General features: G+C 43.2%; 1 protein-coding gene across 1 annotated transcript in view; it reads left to right on the top strand.

Annotated features, from left to right (window-relative positions):
- tafa4b (TAFA chemokine like family member 4b) overlaps positions 1-16,756 on the top strand; it is a 31,423-nt gene that overhangs the window by 1,048 nt on the left and 13,619 nt on the right. Inside the window, exon 2 of the mRNA XM_029687225.2 lies at positions 15,101-15,256. Within this exon, the coding sequence (XP_029543085.1) occupies positions 15,101-15,256 (156 nt within the window). The remainder of the gene's footprint in view (positions 1-15,100; positions 15,257-16,756) is intronic.

The following is a 16,756-nucleotide window of genomic DNA, read 5'->3' on the forward strand; positions in this document are numbered from 1 at the left end:
GCGTCAGGGCGAGCACAGCGCTAATTGCAGTCCCAGTCTGTTGTGAAGGTCAGCTGGGGTCTTCTCTCCCCTCTGAATTCGCACGTTGCTTTTCTTTCCCCAACAACAGCAGCCAGAAGACTCAGTTCCTACACTGCAGCAATTCGTTAGAGCTTTTCTACTAATTGGGGGAAGTTTAGGACTTGTTTGCTGTTATGCTGCATGTAATACAGCAAGGAATTTTAAGGGAGAAAAATAATTGGTCTGGCCTACAGCAAATAGTATTTTCACTGTCATCTACAATGCATTTGTTTCCCTCTGTTTTTCACTTAGTTTCACTGTTCCGTTATTTATAGTATTATACGCTGTGCCGTTTCTTCTGGTTCCATGTCCTGTCCTATCACATGTGGCCACATGGTGGCTCCAGAGGTGAAAAAATACCTCACTGGAGTGATGTTGTTTTTTCCCTTAGGCTCATTTACACAATGTCATCCACAGTGGCACTCTGTTACTTTGAAGGTCCTCACCAGGAAACAGTAACACACAGGAACGGAGAGACTAAATCTCATCCATCCATAGAGGGAAGCTTTGACTGACACTTGTCAGGAAGAATAGATAGGAAACATAGCAGCAGCTTTTTTCTGTTCGCAGGGCGATGAAAGACAGTCGTTTGGGGGCAGAATAGTCGTAATATTTTGTCTGTATAATGTCCCAGGATCCGTGTGTACATTCACCATAACTCACAAATAAAACCATGATCTGTGAATATGTCAAAATATTTATTTTAAATAAAAAATGAAATATCACATTTACAGTATTCAGACCTTTTATTCAGTACTTTGTTGAACCACCTTTGGCAGCGATTACAGCCTTGAGTCTTCTTGGGTATGATGCTACAAGCTTGGCACACCTGTATTTAGGGAGATTCTCCCATTTTTCTCAGCAGATCCCCTCAAGCTCTGTCAGATTGGATGGGGAACGTCGCTGCACAGCTATTTACAGGTCTCTGGAGATGTTCGATCAGGTACAAGTCTGGGCTCTGGCTGGGCCACTCAAGGACATTCAGAGACTTGTCACGAAGCCACTCCTACCTTGTTTTGGCTGTGTGCTTAGGGTCGTTGTCCTGTTGGAAGGTGAACCTTCACCCCCAGTCTGAGGTCCTGAGCTCTCTGGAGCAGGATTTCATCAAGGATCTCTCTGTACTTTGCTCCGTTAATCTTTTCTTCGATCCTGACTAGTCTCCCTGTCCCTGCCGCTGAAAAACATCCCTGCAGTATGATGCTGCCACCACCATGCTTCACCGTAGGGATGGTGCCAAGTTTCTTCCAGAGGTGATGCTTGGCATTCAGGCCAAATAATTCAATCTTGGTTTCATCAGAGCAGAGAAGCTTGTTTCTCATGGTCAGAGTCCTTTAGGTGTCTTTGGGCTAACTCCAAGCAGGCTTTCATTAGCCTTATACTGAGGAGTGGCTTGTGTCTGGTCACTCTACCATAAAGGCCTGATTGGGGTGCTGCAGAGATGGTTGTCCTTCTGAAAGGTTTTCCCATCTCCACAGAGGAACTCTGGAGTTCTGTCAGAGTGACAATCGGGTTCTTTGTCACCTCCCTGACCAATGCCCTTCTCTCAATGCCCTTCCCTGCTCAGTTTGGCCGGGCGGCCAGCTTTAGGAAGATTCTTGGTGGTTCCAAACTTCTCCCATTGTGTTCTTGGCGACCTTCAATGGTACACTTCCCCAGATCTGTGCCCGACACAGTCCTGTCTCGGAGCTCTATGGACAATTTCTTCAACCTCATGGATTGGTTTTTGCTTTGACATGCAGTGTCAGCTGTGGTACCTGATATAGACAGGTGTGTGCTTTCCAGATCACGTCCAATCTATTTAGTTTACCACCGGAAGAATTACTATCAAGGATGATCAATGGAAACAGAATGCACTTAAGCTAAATATCTTGTCTCATTGGACAGGGTCTGAATACTTATGTAAATTTAATCTTTTTTTATTTTTTTATTGTAATACATTTGCAAACAATTCTAAAAACCTGTTTTTGCTTTGTCATTATGGGGTATTGTGTGTAGATTGAAAATATTTAATACATTTTAGATTAAGGCTGTAAAGTAACAAAATGTGGAATATTCAGGTGGTCTGAATACTTTCCGAATGCACAACTTTGCTCTTTTTTTGTATAAGAAATGTATTCTCAATGTAATCGTTTAGGCCTGGGCATAGCACTATTACAGCAATCACTTTAGTTGTTAATGATCTTGTCAATGCTTTACACACTAAAATCAAATGTGCTGATTTGTTTGTGGACCTGCCAAAAGCTTTTGATTTTGTTGCATCATGTTGTTTTATTGAATAAGTTGTCCTCGATAGGCCTGAGTTCTGATGCCTCTTCATGGTTTCATGAATATCTTAGTAACAGAACAAAGGCCATCGTGACTGAAATACTTCCACATTTCTTGAAGTATTTTAAGGTGTTCCGCAGGGGTCGATACGAGGTCCTGTTCTTTTCACTATTCATATAAATGCTATTGGTCAATACATTAAAAAATAAAATGTAATCTATATGCAGATGCTACTAATATGTATGCAATTGCCCCGACTGCTGACCTGGCTGTGACAAGACTACAGTACCATTTTGCAGTTGTGCAGGAAGCCCTTACTGATTTAAAACTCATACTTAATATGAGTTAAAACTAAATACATGTTGTTTTCAAGTTCTCTGAAAATTGTCTCAGATGGATTATATCTTTACTCATCAGATGAGTTCTATAATCAAAAAAGTCCCTGCGTACTTGGTATTTGGATTGACAGTGATTTATTGTTTAAAAACCATATGACTAAGATTGTTAAGAAACTAAGATTTAATGTGGGCTTTTAAATATTTTTTTTTATACAGAAACAGATCTTGTCTCTTTCTATTCAGCAGGAAGCAGATTGTGCATTCAACATTTCTACCTGTTCTTGATTATGGTGATACTATTTCTGACTGACCGCCTTGATTCGGTCTTATGTAGCAAAATTTGAATAAAAGCATTGGATAAAAGCAGAAACACAGAGCTTCAAAATGGTATATCATACACTGCATTTGAGGAACAATATGAAAGTAATTATGCTTGAAAGTTGATAAACTTGTAACCTCACTTTTTAGAAAATGGCCTTTGAATATTTTGGTACCTACTGGTGAGCTCGTCTTTGTCTACACCCAGCATCGTTCACACCCTCTTAAGCTTTAGCCTCACCCTTTCCCTTTAAGGGATAATCCAAGCATTCTGTACTAACAACACCAGTCAAGCACCCAAGCTTACTGGCTAATTTGCTAGCAACTTCCAGACACAAATGAGAGAACAGCTCACTGACCGTTACTTTTCCTAGCAGAGCTGGTTGTTATCCAGAGCGTTGGTGACTGCAACTGTGCTGCTGGTTAAATTTATGCATAATTGTAAATTCGTCAGTTATTCTGCACTCTGGCACACTCAGATGAGAGTGCTCTGATATTGGAGTAGATAGCCAGATCGAGATTACCAGCTACGTCTATCAACAGTTGTCGCAGAGACATTCTACTGAAGGGTTTGCTTATCAATTAAATCTGGAGTGCCAGAGTGCGCTCTAGGTGTTCATAAATTCAGAGCGTTGTCAGATTGTCCGTTTGTAATTTCAGGGCGTTTCTCTCTTGGAGAGTTCAGAGCGCACACTGGACGCTCTGGCCGAGGAGTAGGGTTGCTTGTGCTTCTAGTTCCGACAGTGCAGCAATATCTAACAAGTAATATCTAACAATTCCCCAACAAATATCCAATACACACATATCTAAGTAAAGGAATGGAATAAGAATATATAAATATAAATATATAGATGAGCAATGTTGTGCGGCACAGGCTAAGATGCAATAGATAGTATAGAATGCAGTATATACATATGAGATGAGTAATGCAAGATATGTAAACATTATTAAAGTGGCATTAATAAAGTGACTAATGTTCCATTTATTAAAGTGGCCCATGATTTCAAATCTGAATGTAGGCAGCAGTCTTTCTGTGCTAGTGGTGGCTGTTTAACAGTCTGCTGGCCTTGAGATAGAATCTGTTTTTCAGCCTCTCGGTCCAAGCTTTGATAAACATGTACTGACCTCACCTTCTGGATGGTAGCGAGGTGAACAGGCAGTGGCTCGGGTGGTTGTTGTCCTTGATGATCTTTATGGCCTTCCTGTGACATCGGGTGCTGTAGGTGTCCTGGAGGGCAGGTAGTTTGCCCCCGGTGAGGCCTTGCACAGACCGCACCACCCTCTGGAGAGCCCTGCAGTTGTGGGCGGTGCAGTTGTCGTACCACACGGTGATACAGACCGACAGGGTGCTCTCAATTGTGCATCTGTAAAAGTTTGTGAGGGTTTTAGGTGACAAGCCAAATTTCTTCAGCCTATTGAGGTTGAAGAAGTGATGTTGCGCCTTCTTCACTATACTGTCTGTGTGGGTGGACCATTTCAGTTTGTCAGTGATGTGTTCGCAGAGGAACGTAAAACTCCACCTGCTGTCTCGTTGATGTGTATAGGGGGGTGCTCGCTCTGCCGTTTCCCAAAGTCTACGATCCTCTCCTTTGTTTTGTTGACATTGAGTGAGAGGTTATTTTCCTGACACCACACTCTGAGATCCCTCATCTCCTCCCTGTAGGCTGTCTCATTGTTATTGGTAATTAAGCCTACTACTGTTGTGTCATCTGCAAACTTGATGATTGAGTTGGAGGCATGCAGGGCTGAGCACACACCTTGTGGGGCCCTAGTGTTGAGGGTGAGCGAAGTGGAGATGTAATTTCCTACCTTCACCACCTGGAAGCGGCCCGTCAGGAAGTCCAGGTCCCAATTGCACAGGGCGGGGTTGAGACCCATGACCTCAAACTTAATGATGAGCTTGGAGGGTACTATGGTGTTGAATGGTGAACTGTCAATGAACAGCATTCTTATAAAGGTATTTCTCTTGTCCAGATGGGATAGGGCAGTGTGATGGTGATTGCATCATCTGTGGACCTGTTGGGGCGGTAAGCAAATTGAATTTGGTCTAGGGTGACAGGTCAGGTGGAAGTGATATGATCCTTTTTTTTTGTGTGTGAATTTTTACCCCTTTTTCTCCCCAATTTCATGGTATCCAATTGTTGTAGTAGCTACTATATTGTCTCATCGCTACAACTCCCGTACGGGCTCGGGAGAGACGAAGGTTGAAAAAAGTCATTTCGTTCAGTTACCTTTGCATTCTTGGGTACAGGAACAATGGTGGCCATCTTGAAGCATGTGGGTACAGCAGACTGGGATAGGGAGAGATTGAATATGTCCGTAAACACACCACCCAGCTGGTCTGCGCATGCTCTGAGGACCCAGCTAGGGATGCCGTCTGGGCCGGCAACCTCGCGAGGGTTAACACATTTAAATGTCTTACTCACGTCATTTAAATGTCTTACTCACGTCGGCCACGGAGAAGGAGAGCCCACAGTGCTTGTTAGTGGGCTGCGTCGGTGACACTGTATTATCCCCAAAGCGGGCAAAGAAGGTGTTTCATTTGTCTGGAAACAAGACATCGGTGTCCGTGATGTGGCTGGTTTTCCTTTTGTAGTCCGTGATTGTCTATAGACCCTGCCACATACGTCTCGTGCCGTTGATTTGCAGTTTTTTTTGTATGATTGCCTTGCAGAGGGAATAACTACAATGTTTGTATTTGGATATATTCCCAGTCACCTTTCCATGGTTAAATACTGTGGTTTGCGCTTTCAGTTTTGCAATGGCAGTCAAGCATCCAAGCTAACTGGCTAACATTGGCTTGCTTTTTAGCTACTTCCAGACACAAATGTGAGAACACCCCACTCTGACCATTTTACGCTCCCTAGCAGAGCTGGTTAGGCTGTTTTCATGTTATCCAGAGCATTAGTGACTGTAACTGTGCTGCTGGCTACATTTTAACACTGGTCATATTCAACAGATGTTGAGCATTCGTAAATTCGTCAGTTATTCTGCGCTCTTGCACACTCAGACGAGAGTGGTCAGGAACCAGAGTAGATTGCCAGACTGAATTTACAAATGCACCCGAAATGGTTACTTGCATAGTGGAGTCTTTTGTAAAGACATGTAGCTAACTAGCTAGGTAAACAATGAACCATAATCCCAACTCATGATGTTACTATCCTGCATGAATCTGCAGGTAGCTAACCAGCCAGGTTCAATTTTAGCTGGCTAACATTAGGCTGTAACTAGAAAAGCAAATGTCTCTGAGATACAAATAATAAGATCATACACGTAATGGTAACGAGCCAGACGCTAACGTTACCTAGCTGGATAACAGCGCACTTCAACCTGAAATGAAAATTACTTTCTGTCAAAATTAGAAATGTGTAATATCTGAAAATGTGTCTAGCTAGACTATCTTACCCGTGCTCTGAAATCAGAGTAAATAGCCAGAGCGAATTTACCAGTAATGTCCATCAACAGTTGATGCAGTGACATTCTATTGAAATGGTTACTTGCATAATGGAGTCTTTTATTAATATTAAGACATGTAGTTAGTTAGCTAAACAATGAACCATAATCCCAACACACGACTTTACTACCCTGCATGAATCTGCAGATAGCTAACCAGGCAGGTTCAATATTAGCTAGCTAACATTAGGCTATAACTAGCAATGCAAATGGCTCTGATATAATGTTAGCTAGCAAGCCAGCCAGCTAACATTAGCTAGCTAACAGTACACTTTAACTTGAAATGAAATCACTTTCTGTCACAATTTGAAATGTGTAATATCTAAAAATGTAGCTATCTAGACTATCTTACCCGTGGATGGACACGTCGCCCTGTCACGGATGCCATGGTTGCCCTTAGATTGAAGATGTAATCCGGAGACAGGTGTTTTACATTTACATTTACATTTAAGTCATTTAGCAGACGCTCTTATCCAGAGCGACTTACAAATTCTGTTTTCTCCATCTCCTTAGCTATCATACTCAAGTTCCACTGATTTCAAAACCCAGTCATCAAGAAACACTTATGCAGTTTTACTATGCGATACATTTAAAAAAAGCAGTGTTAGACAGGATTATCTTTACACACTGTCCAGCTCAAATAAACAGAAATGTGCTATATGTCAGACCAATCCAATCTCATTATCTCAGCCAATCATGGCTAGCAGGAAGGTTGCTCTCTTTTTCTGTGGCTAAACCAACTAGTCTAGTAATTAAACAATTTATTTCATATTTACACATGGCATACAAATTTGTTATTAAGGCACATGAAAGTTCACATGTTCCAGAAGGCATTTCTGCCAAAAATCGCATTTCGATTAAACTGCTCTCCTGTGTGACCCGCGACTGCTCTCAAACTGCTCTCCTGTGTGACTGCTCTCCTGTGTTTCCTGAAATGAGTCACATTTATCAAAGTGCAGCTGCCTCTACTCTTAAACACTTGGATGCTGTTTATCATAGCTCCCTTCGTTTTTATCAAGGGAGACAATTTTATTACTCATCACTGTCTTCTTTACCAAAAGGTTGGCTGGACCTCTTTGAAGTCCCCTAGATCACATTATTACGTTCTTTTTGTTTACAAAGCCCTGCTCCACAAACCTCCGACTTACCTAACTATCACTGTTAAGATTTAAAATGACAAGTTATTAAACCCCTTCACAGGGTTGGACATTCCGGGAGACTCCTTTGGTGTCTAGTTAGGTAAATCAGCCTTTAATTTCCTTGCACCTTACGTGTGGAATGATCCTGAAAATAGGAGGAATTGATGCCTCTAGGGCAGTTGTTCCCAAACATTTATAGTCCTGTACCCTTTCAAACATTCAACCTCCAGCTGTGTACCCCTTCTAGCACCAGGGTAAGCGTACTCTCAAATGTTGTTTTTCTGCCATCATTGTAAGCCTGCTACACACACACACTATACAATACATTCATTTAACATAAGAAGGAGTGTGAGATTTTGTCACAACCCGGCTCGTGGGGGAAGTGACAAAGAGCTCTTATAGGACCAGGGCACAAATAATAATACAATAATAATCAATCATCTAGCTCTTTATTTAGCCTTCTTACATATAAAACCTTATTTGTTCAACACAGATTGTGAATAACTCAACACAGGTTAATGAGAGGGGTGTGCTTGAAGTGATGCACATAACTCTGCAATGTTGGGTTGTAGTGGAGAGAGTCTCAGTCTTAAATCATTTTCTGCACACAGTCTGTGCCTGTATTTAGTTTTCATGCTAGTGAGGGCCGAGAATCCACTCTCACATAGGTATGTGGTTAAAAAGGGCATCAGTGTCTTAACAGCGCGATTTGCCAAGGCAAGAAACTCTGAGTGCAGCCCAATCCAGATATCTGTCAGTGGCTTCTGAAAAAAATTCAACTTTCACATAAACGCTTGTTGCAATTTGGATGAGGCTCTCTTGTTCAGATATCTGTAAGTGGACTGGAGGCAGGGCATGAAAGGGATAACAAATCCAGTTGTTTGTGTCGTCCGTTTCGGGAAAGTACCTGCGTAATTGCTCACCCAGCTCACTCAGGTGTTTCGCTATATCACATTTGACATGGTCCGTCAGCTTGAGTTCATTTGCACATAAAATATCATTCAATGATGGAAAGACCTGTGTGTTGTCCTTATTAATGCAGACAGAAAAGAGCTCCAACTTCTTAAAAGTGGAACATGAATTGCATCATTCAAGTCATGAGTGAAGTTGTTTGGTTTATTGTTCCCTGGCCACTCTCTGAAAGTCAACCTCAGAGTTTCGTCAGCAACACGTTACAACTGTGGTTTGGGATTCACCATTGCAGAATTTTCCAGCGGAAAAATAATCTAAAAATTCTGTAAACAAAGATTAGAGATCCACACCCAGATTTTGAGGCTGAAATGTACATTCCACAGTTGTAGATGTTAGGAATTTAGGAATATTTGCACACAAATCATTCTACATTTGTTTAAATTGCTGATTTATTTGTGAGCTATGTTGAATATGTTTACTGATCATGGATTTATTTGTGACTTATGCTGAATATATATACAGATCATGTTTTTTTGTTAAAATAGATAGACATATTCACAGATCATGGTTTTATTAGTAGAACATTTGAACGTATTCACAGATAATGGTTGTCTTAGTGAAATCTTTTGATATATTCACAGATCACGGTTTTATTTGGGAGTTATGGTAAACGTACACATGGATCGTGGGACATTATACTGATAAAATATTGAGACTATTCTGCCCTCAGACAGTCAGGGCCGAGTCACCGTCTTTGTTCGCTCACAGTAATGGTCTCTATCCACCAACAACAGTATCTGCTTGTGTGGTACTTTGGCCTTCTGGGTGTTCAATGCACTGAAAATACACAGGTGCACGCAAACACACACACAAACACAGACACACACACACACAAACACACACACAAACACACACACACACACACACACACACACACACACACACACAAAACACACACACAAACACACACACACACAAACTTTTAGTCCTCTATGGCCCATCAAACAAACTCTTGCACTGCACATATAGGTCAGTGCAGGTCTCTCAGGCTGAAAACCAATTTGTGTTGTGTGTGCTGTTTTGGGGTCTTGATCAAGCTAGACATTAGGTTTAAGGACATAGAGAAGCCAAATCATCCACCCACCTGCCGGTGCTCTTAAAATTTTTTTCCTGGGGGTTCACCTTATTACAACAAAGAACTGAGAACACAGTGGACTTTGTCATCTTTGTCACTTTAAACAGGACATGTAGGGCAGCTACACTGTTCCCTGACATCATTATGGTCCTCCCACTGGGTAAGAGCATCTCTCCTCTCCTCTCCTGAACCTTAGGTTAAGGCCCCACCTTATTAAAGTCCATTAGGCCATAACTGGAGATATACTGTACACCTTTCTGCAAGGTCACTTTCAGCAGACCAGACCCTCACTCCAATAATGTCTGATCCTCTAAGTAAAGATGCATCACAATCACTCTAAACAGATGCTGTTGGAACATACATATTGGTAATAACAGTGGTTATCCCCTCGTATAAGCGGGACTAAAATATCACGTGTGTGAACGTAACCGTGTGCGTGTGTGAGAGGGTGTGTTTTTTCCTCCTTGACAAACACTGATTTGCTGTCACAGTGAGTGGGTTTTATTGGGGATAGATTTGTGTATAAATGAGGTCTCTGCATAGGACCACTCAGCCGTACAAACAACCTGTGAAATTAGAATAAATCTGTGGACGGGGCCTGATCTGGGCCTGTGAAACACAGATAATGTCAGCCTGATTGATGGGCTGTGCAGTATAGGATCGTTCACAACTGAGCTGGAGAGAGATTGGAGAGGAAGAGTGGGAATGCAGGATAAGAAGGTATGGAGTGGGGGAGAGGAAGGTAGGGTGTGGTGGGAGTGGGGGAGAGGAAGGTAGGGTGTGGTGGGAGTGGGGGAGAGGAAGGTAGGGTGTGGTGGGAGTGGGGGAGAGGAAGGTAGGGTGTGGTGGGAGTGGGAGTGGGGGAGAGGAAGGTAGGGTGTGGTGGGAGTGGGGGAGAGGAAGGTAGGGTGTGGTGGGAGTGGGGGAGAGGAAGGTAGGGTGTGGTGGGAGTGGGAGTGGGGGAGAGGAAGGTAGGGTGTGGTGGGAGTGGGAGTGGGGGAGAGGAAGGTAGGGTGTGGTGGGAGTGGGGGAGAGGAAGGTAGGGTGTGGTGGGAGTGGGGGAGAGGAAGGTAGGGTGTGGTGGGAGTGGGAGTGGGGAGAGGAAGGTAGGGTGTGGTGGGAGTGGGGGAGAGGAAGGTAGGGTGTGGAGGGAGTGGGGGAGAGGAAGGTAGGGTGTGGTGGGAGTGGGGGAGAGGAAGTGAGAGTAGGGTTGAGAATGGGGATCAATGGGTAGATGGAAAACAGGAGAGATGGTTAGAGGTGTGGAAGAGGAGGATGTGGATGTGACGGGGGAATGGGGAAGATAATAGCATTTACTCTAACAGGGTTAGTTCATATGGAAGACAAGGTAAACGTGTGAGGCAGTGGAGCCATGTTGTGATGTTCCTCCATTTTACAGGAGAAAATATATCCAGCGTTGTTCTGTTTTTCGAAAACAAGATTTGTTTTCGTAGTCATTCTGATTTTATGAATTAAAATCCTTATCGTTTCAATTCTGTAATTTTCTTGGATGGAGCTGCAGTCTGTGTCTGTCCCTGGAATTGACTGAACTCCCTTAGACAGATATAGCAAATGTCTGGCCTTCCATTGCAGACATGCTTGTCAGTTATTGACAGGGTAAGGACAGGCTTTTTGATAAATTGCACATGGTCTGGGCCTCTTCTGTCTGTCAGAATACATCAGTTGACTGGCTGCTCAATCAGTTCAAGTTAGAGCTGCTTAGTTTGCCGCCCAGAAAACGCTTGCTTGGCTGCCACAGGAATAGACCCAAATAGCCATGCTTGAAATGTATTTTTCTTTCAGCCTGAGCTGAGGTTTATTACATTAAGACTGCCATAACACCACTTTGTGTAAAATGGCGCTGGAGAAGAAGGCAGACGTTCAACGTGCCCCCAGCCAATTGTGTTGTTTTGTTCGTTTATTTGCGTTGTTTGTAACTTATTTTTTTACTTATTTTGTACATAATGTTGCTGCTACCATCTCTTCTGTCTGAAAATAACTTCCAGACATCAGGACTGCGATTACTCACCACGGATTAGCAGAATCCTTTTTTTCCTTTCATGACTCTGACAAGTCCGACGAGAAGGATAAACTGCTTCCTCGGGAATAGGCCCCGATCCCCGTGATCTTGGTAAAGAGGAGGCGGAAAAAGAGGGGCCGAAGGTTGGGCTGCCTTCTAAGAATTCGTAGGCGATCTAATAAATCCCCACTTCCATCCGTTCTGCTAGCAAATGTGCAATCTTTGGAGAATAAAATCAACGAGTTACGCGGAAGGTTAAACGACCAACAGGACATTAAAAACTGTAACATCTTATGCTTCACGGAGTCATGGCTGAACGACGACAACATCAACATACAGTTGGCTGGTTATACGATGTACCGGCAGTATAGAACAGCGGCGTCTGGAAAGGCAAGGGGCGGTGGTCTATGTATATTTGTAAACAACAGCTGGTGGATGATATCTAAGGAAGTCTCGAGCTATTGCTCGCTTGAGGTAGAGTATAGCATGATAAGCTGTAGACCACACTAGCTACCGAGATAGTTTTCATCTGTATTCTTTGTAGCTGTTTACATACCACTACAGAGAGGCTGGCACTAAGACAGCATTGAATGAGCCATATTCTGCCATAAGCAAATAAGAAAACACTCACCCAGAAGAAGCGCTCCTAGTAGCCGGGGACTTTAATGCAGGGAAACTTATATCTGTTTTACCAAATTTCTATCAGCATGTTAAACGTGCAACCAGAGGAAAAAGACCTCTGGACCACCTATTCTCCACACACAGAGGCCCTAAAAATTGTCAAAGTCTCCAGCCACCCTAGTCATAGACTGTTCTCTCTGCTGCCGCACGGCAAGAGGTACCGGAGCGCCAAGTCTAGGTCCAAGAGCTTCTGCCCCCAAGCCATAAGACTCCTGAACATCTAGTCAAAAGGCTACCCAGACTATTTGCAGTGCCCCCTTCCCCCTTTACACCATTGCTACTCTCTGTTGGCATCTATGCATAGTCACTTTAATAATTCTACCTACATGTACATATTACTTCAACTAATCGGTGCCCCCGCATATTGACTCTGTATCGGTACCCCCCTGTATATAGTCTTGCTATTGTTATTTTACTGCTGCTCTTTAATAACTTTTTACTTTGATCTCTTACTCTTATCCATAATGTTTTTAAACGGCATTGTTGATTAGGGGCTCGTAAGTAAGCATTTCACTGTAAGGTCTACACCTGTTGTATTCGGCGCATGTGACTAATACAATTTGATTTGATTTGAACAAGATGGTTGAAGCAGAGTGCTTCAATACTGCTGTGATACTCTGCTGTGATACTCTGCTGTGATACTGCTGTGATATTGCTGTGATACTGCTGTGATACTGCTGCGATACTGCTGTGATACTGCTGTGATATTGCTGTGATACTGCTGTGATACACTGCTGTGATATTGCTGTGATACTGCTGTGATGCTGCTGTGATATTGCTGTGATACTGCTGTGATACTGCTGCTACTGCTGATACTGCTGTGATACTGCTGTGATACTGCTGCGATACTGCTGTGATACTGCTGCGATATTGCTGTGATACTGCTGTGATACTGCTGTGATATTGCTGTGATGCTGCTGTGATACTGCTGTGATACTGCTGTGATACTGCTGCGATACTGCTGTGATACTGCTGTGACTTCTCTGACTCAAGCCACTATCCCAGAATCATCCTTACAGATCAGGGACGGTCAAGACAAGAGGTTACTTTACAGTTACCGATCATCAAAAGATATGCATTATGGAAGGCTCTACTTTGTCTCTATACACTGGGTAACACTCAGAAGTTCAGGCTGACTTGTCGGATGTAGACTTGTGCAGTATAGATTGGTGGATGAGGAAAAATGAACGGATTAAAGAAGAGAGACGGAGAGAGATGCTGCTCTGACCCTGTGACCTCATTATGCCACCAGGAGACAGCAGGCTCTTTGTTCTCCTTTCTGCCTATGACAGATCCCCCCGCCCCCGCCTCCCCAGCTCCCTGCATCACACACACACGCATGCGCAGACACACACACACACACATGCACATGTGCATGCATACATGCACACACACACATGGTCTCCTTCTCTCTCTGTTTCATTTTGCTTGTGGTAGTCTCACACTAACAAGACGCTTGTTTTCTGGATGGGGGCACTAGCTAACCCTGTCTTACCCAGGCATTGGTATGCAGACTGTGGTACAGGATGCCACACTAACAAGAGGATGGTTTTTGAAGGGAATTTTGCTTTTGAGATAGATGGAAGAAATTGGATGGTGTGTGACCGCATTGTTAAGTAGATAGTGCATACTGACAAAGATTCTCTCACTGTTGAATAGATCTCTCTGTCTCAGCAGCATTCCTTATTTCTTCAATATCTCCATGCTCCAAGTATGGTTTCATTTTTTTCCCCTGCCTCGGATATATGTGTGTGTGCATGTGTAGGGATAATCCACCAGTTCCCTGTGCCCCTGGGGAAATGAAAACAGAGGGATGAGGCCAAGGGATCATTGAGAGGGTTCTCTGGAGAAGAGAACAAGCAAACTTGAAATCAGAATGAGAGGGGCCTCGGCCTGTCGAAGTGTGTGTGTGTGTGTGTGTGTGTTAGGAAGGGTAGCTTACTAAGGTCATTCAACTCAGGGTTGAACTTTTAAACAAATCTGACTAACAGTAAATATAACATACCGTAAGTGGGTTTCTTTTGAACATTTACAGACAGTTTGTTGGGCATGTTTAAACGTATTGAGTGTGGACTACTGTAAACCCACACAAGGCATCTGTATCGAAATGAAAACTGCTGAAAGTTACATTCATCAATGAGAAATAGCCCCCAGGAAGGTAAATCTAGAGAGTTAAACAGAAGAGTAAAACTGTTAAGCTTCATTATGTGGAGAGTTTGGGATATTGTGTTTTGGGTGGAACTCCAGCAGAGAGCAGGACAGAGCTCCAGATGCTTGTTAAATGCTGCCTCACACGATATGGACGCGGTTTCTCTACTGCTATCAGCTGGTTAATCATTTTGACTTAGAGAATTCCACTGAAAACCAACCTTTTGTTTGTTTATTTACTTAATTAAATAATGTTAGTGGGATTTTCTTTACAAGATAACCCTGCACACAATGAAAGGGCAGGTGTTTAATGTTAATGATGCTGTTGAGCTAAGAATGGACCAAAATATTGGCATAAATGCATAGTCTTATATTGAAAGTGAAACTGTCTGCATCTTTAGAATAATTCCTGGTGTTTATACAACTGTAAATAATTCAACAGTTTTTTCTATTGTATAAACTAATATACTCAAGGGTGGCCTTTTCCTTTCTTGTATTTCAATAAGATGCTTTTTTAAATGTACATGTTGAAATACTACTGTACTACTGCAACCACATTGAATAATCTCTCTGTCTCCCTCCCTCTCTCTGTCTCTCTCTCTCTGTCTCCCTCCCTCTCTCTCTCTCTCAGCCTCCTACCAGGTGAAGCAGGGGACGTGTGAGGTGGTGGCCATCCACCGCTGCTGTAATAAGAACAAGATTGAGGAGCGCTCTCAGACCGTCAAGTGCTCCTGTTTCCCAGGCCAGGTCGCTGGCACAACCAGAGCCAGGCCCTCCTGTGTGGAAGGTAAACGTACATTGTGTGTGTGTGACCTGAAGAAGATCCTTGCAGGATTGATATGTTGTTTGTTTATCAATACAGGTACGTGGTGGATCCTATGAGTGTGCGGGCCCTATTTATTTCATACCGGCCCTACAACCCCCTAAAGGATCTGTGTGCGATCACATTTGACTACTGTGTGTGTATGTGTGTGTGTTTGTGTGTGTGTGTTTGTACATGTGTGCATATGGCACAGGAGGTTGGTGGCACCTTAATTGAGGAAGACGGGCTCGTGGTAACGTCTGGAACAAACATAGTGTAATGGTATCGAATACATATAACACATGGTTTCCATTTGCTCTGTTCCAGCCATTATTATGAGCCGTCCTCCCCTCAGCAGCCTCCACTGGCATGTGGGTGTCATTTATTTTAATTTGCATATACATGGATGTTAGCAATGTATACCAACGTAGTCTTAGAAGCTGTTCTGACAGTGTAGATCCCATCAGAGCTGTGTTTGAAGGACTTGTTGAAATATTTACCACACAGCCAGACTAAGCCACTTCCTGCATGGACAGGAAGCTGGCACACACACTAATAGTCTCACAAAGTGCTTTAGTTCTCTACTTCATGATAAAGTGGGTGTGGATTTCTCTATGGTGCAGCCTGTCCCCCATCCTGTTTATAGTAGATCATGTAACATTAAAGGCTCGGGCCACAGCAGGCTAATGCAGGTAATGGAAGATCACTCTGCAGTGTCGCCTTCCTTCTCTTATCCTCTAGAGGAATACAAAAGGACAGGGAAATATAGCACATCTGGCAGCCTCCGAAGGTTTGGCCCAAAGCCTGAAAAAAAAAAAAACACAATTTAAAAGGGCTCATTTAATTTGGGAAAGCATTCCATTTCACATCAATTCAGGCCTTTCGACCATACAGTATGTCAGATGGTAATAGAAAAATAATTTTCTGCTCCCTCGCACCCTGTCATATCTCTAGACTCAATATTGTTGAATCAGGTTTCCACAAATAAAACCCTTAGGAAAATAGATTACATTTCATTATAGAAAAAGATTGCGGGACAAAAGTGTGTGTTTGTGTGTGTGTATGTGAGAGAGACAGAGAGAAAGAGAGAGAGAGAGAAAGATGGAGAAATGGAGCAAGAGAGTGCAAGGCGAGGAGTTATGAAGGGGATGGTGTTGTCTTAGCGACGATAGAGAGAGAAAACCCAGGAGTCATTTTGATCGACCTTGCATTGCCTGTCTATGGCGTTGAGGGTTCCCGCTCTTGAGGGAGAGACAGAGCCTCTGAGTGTCAACTGACCCTCATCAGACAGGCCTCCCCTTCTCCCTATCCCCTGGCACATATACACACACACCCTAACTCTGTCGCACAGCCAATCCAGATGAATTAAACCCCCCCCCCCTCCAGTGGGAAACAGATAGTTGTCCCATATGTGAGCGGAGAGGATGAATCAAACAGAACTGAAACAGACCTGCAGGGACTGGTGAAGTAACCTCAGGCTCTAGC

Source organism: Oncorhynchus nerka, linkage group LG2 (assembly GCF_034236695.1).
Source record: "Oncorhynchus nerka isolate Pitt River linkage group LG2, Oner_Uvic_2.0, whole genome shotgun sequence".
NCBI classification, from domain to species: Eukaryota; Metazoa; Chordata; class Actinopteri; order Salmoniformes; family Salmonidae; genus Oncorhynchus; species Oncorhynchus nerka.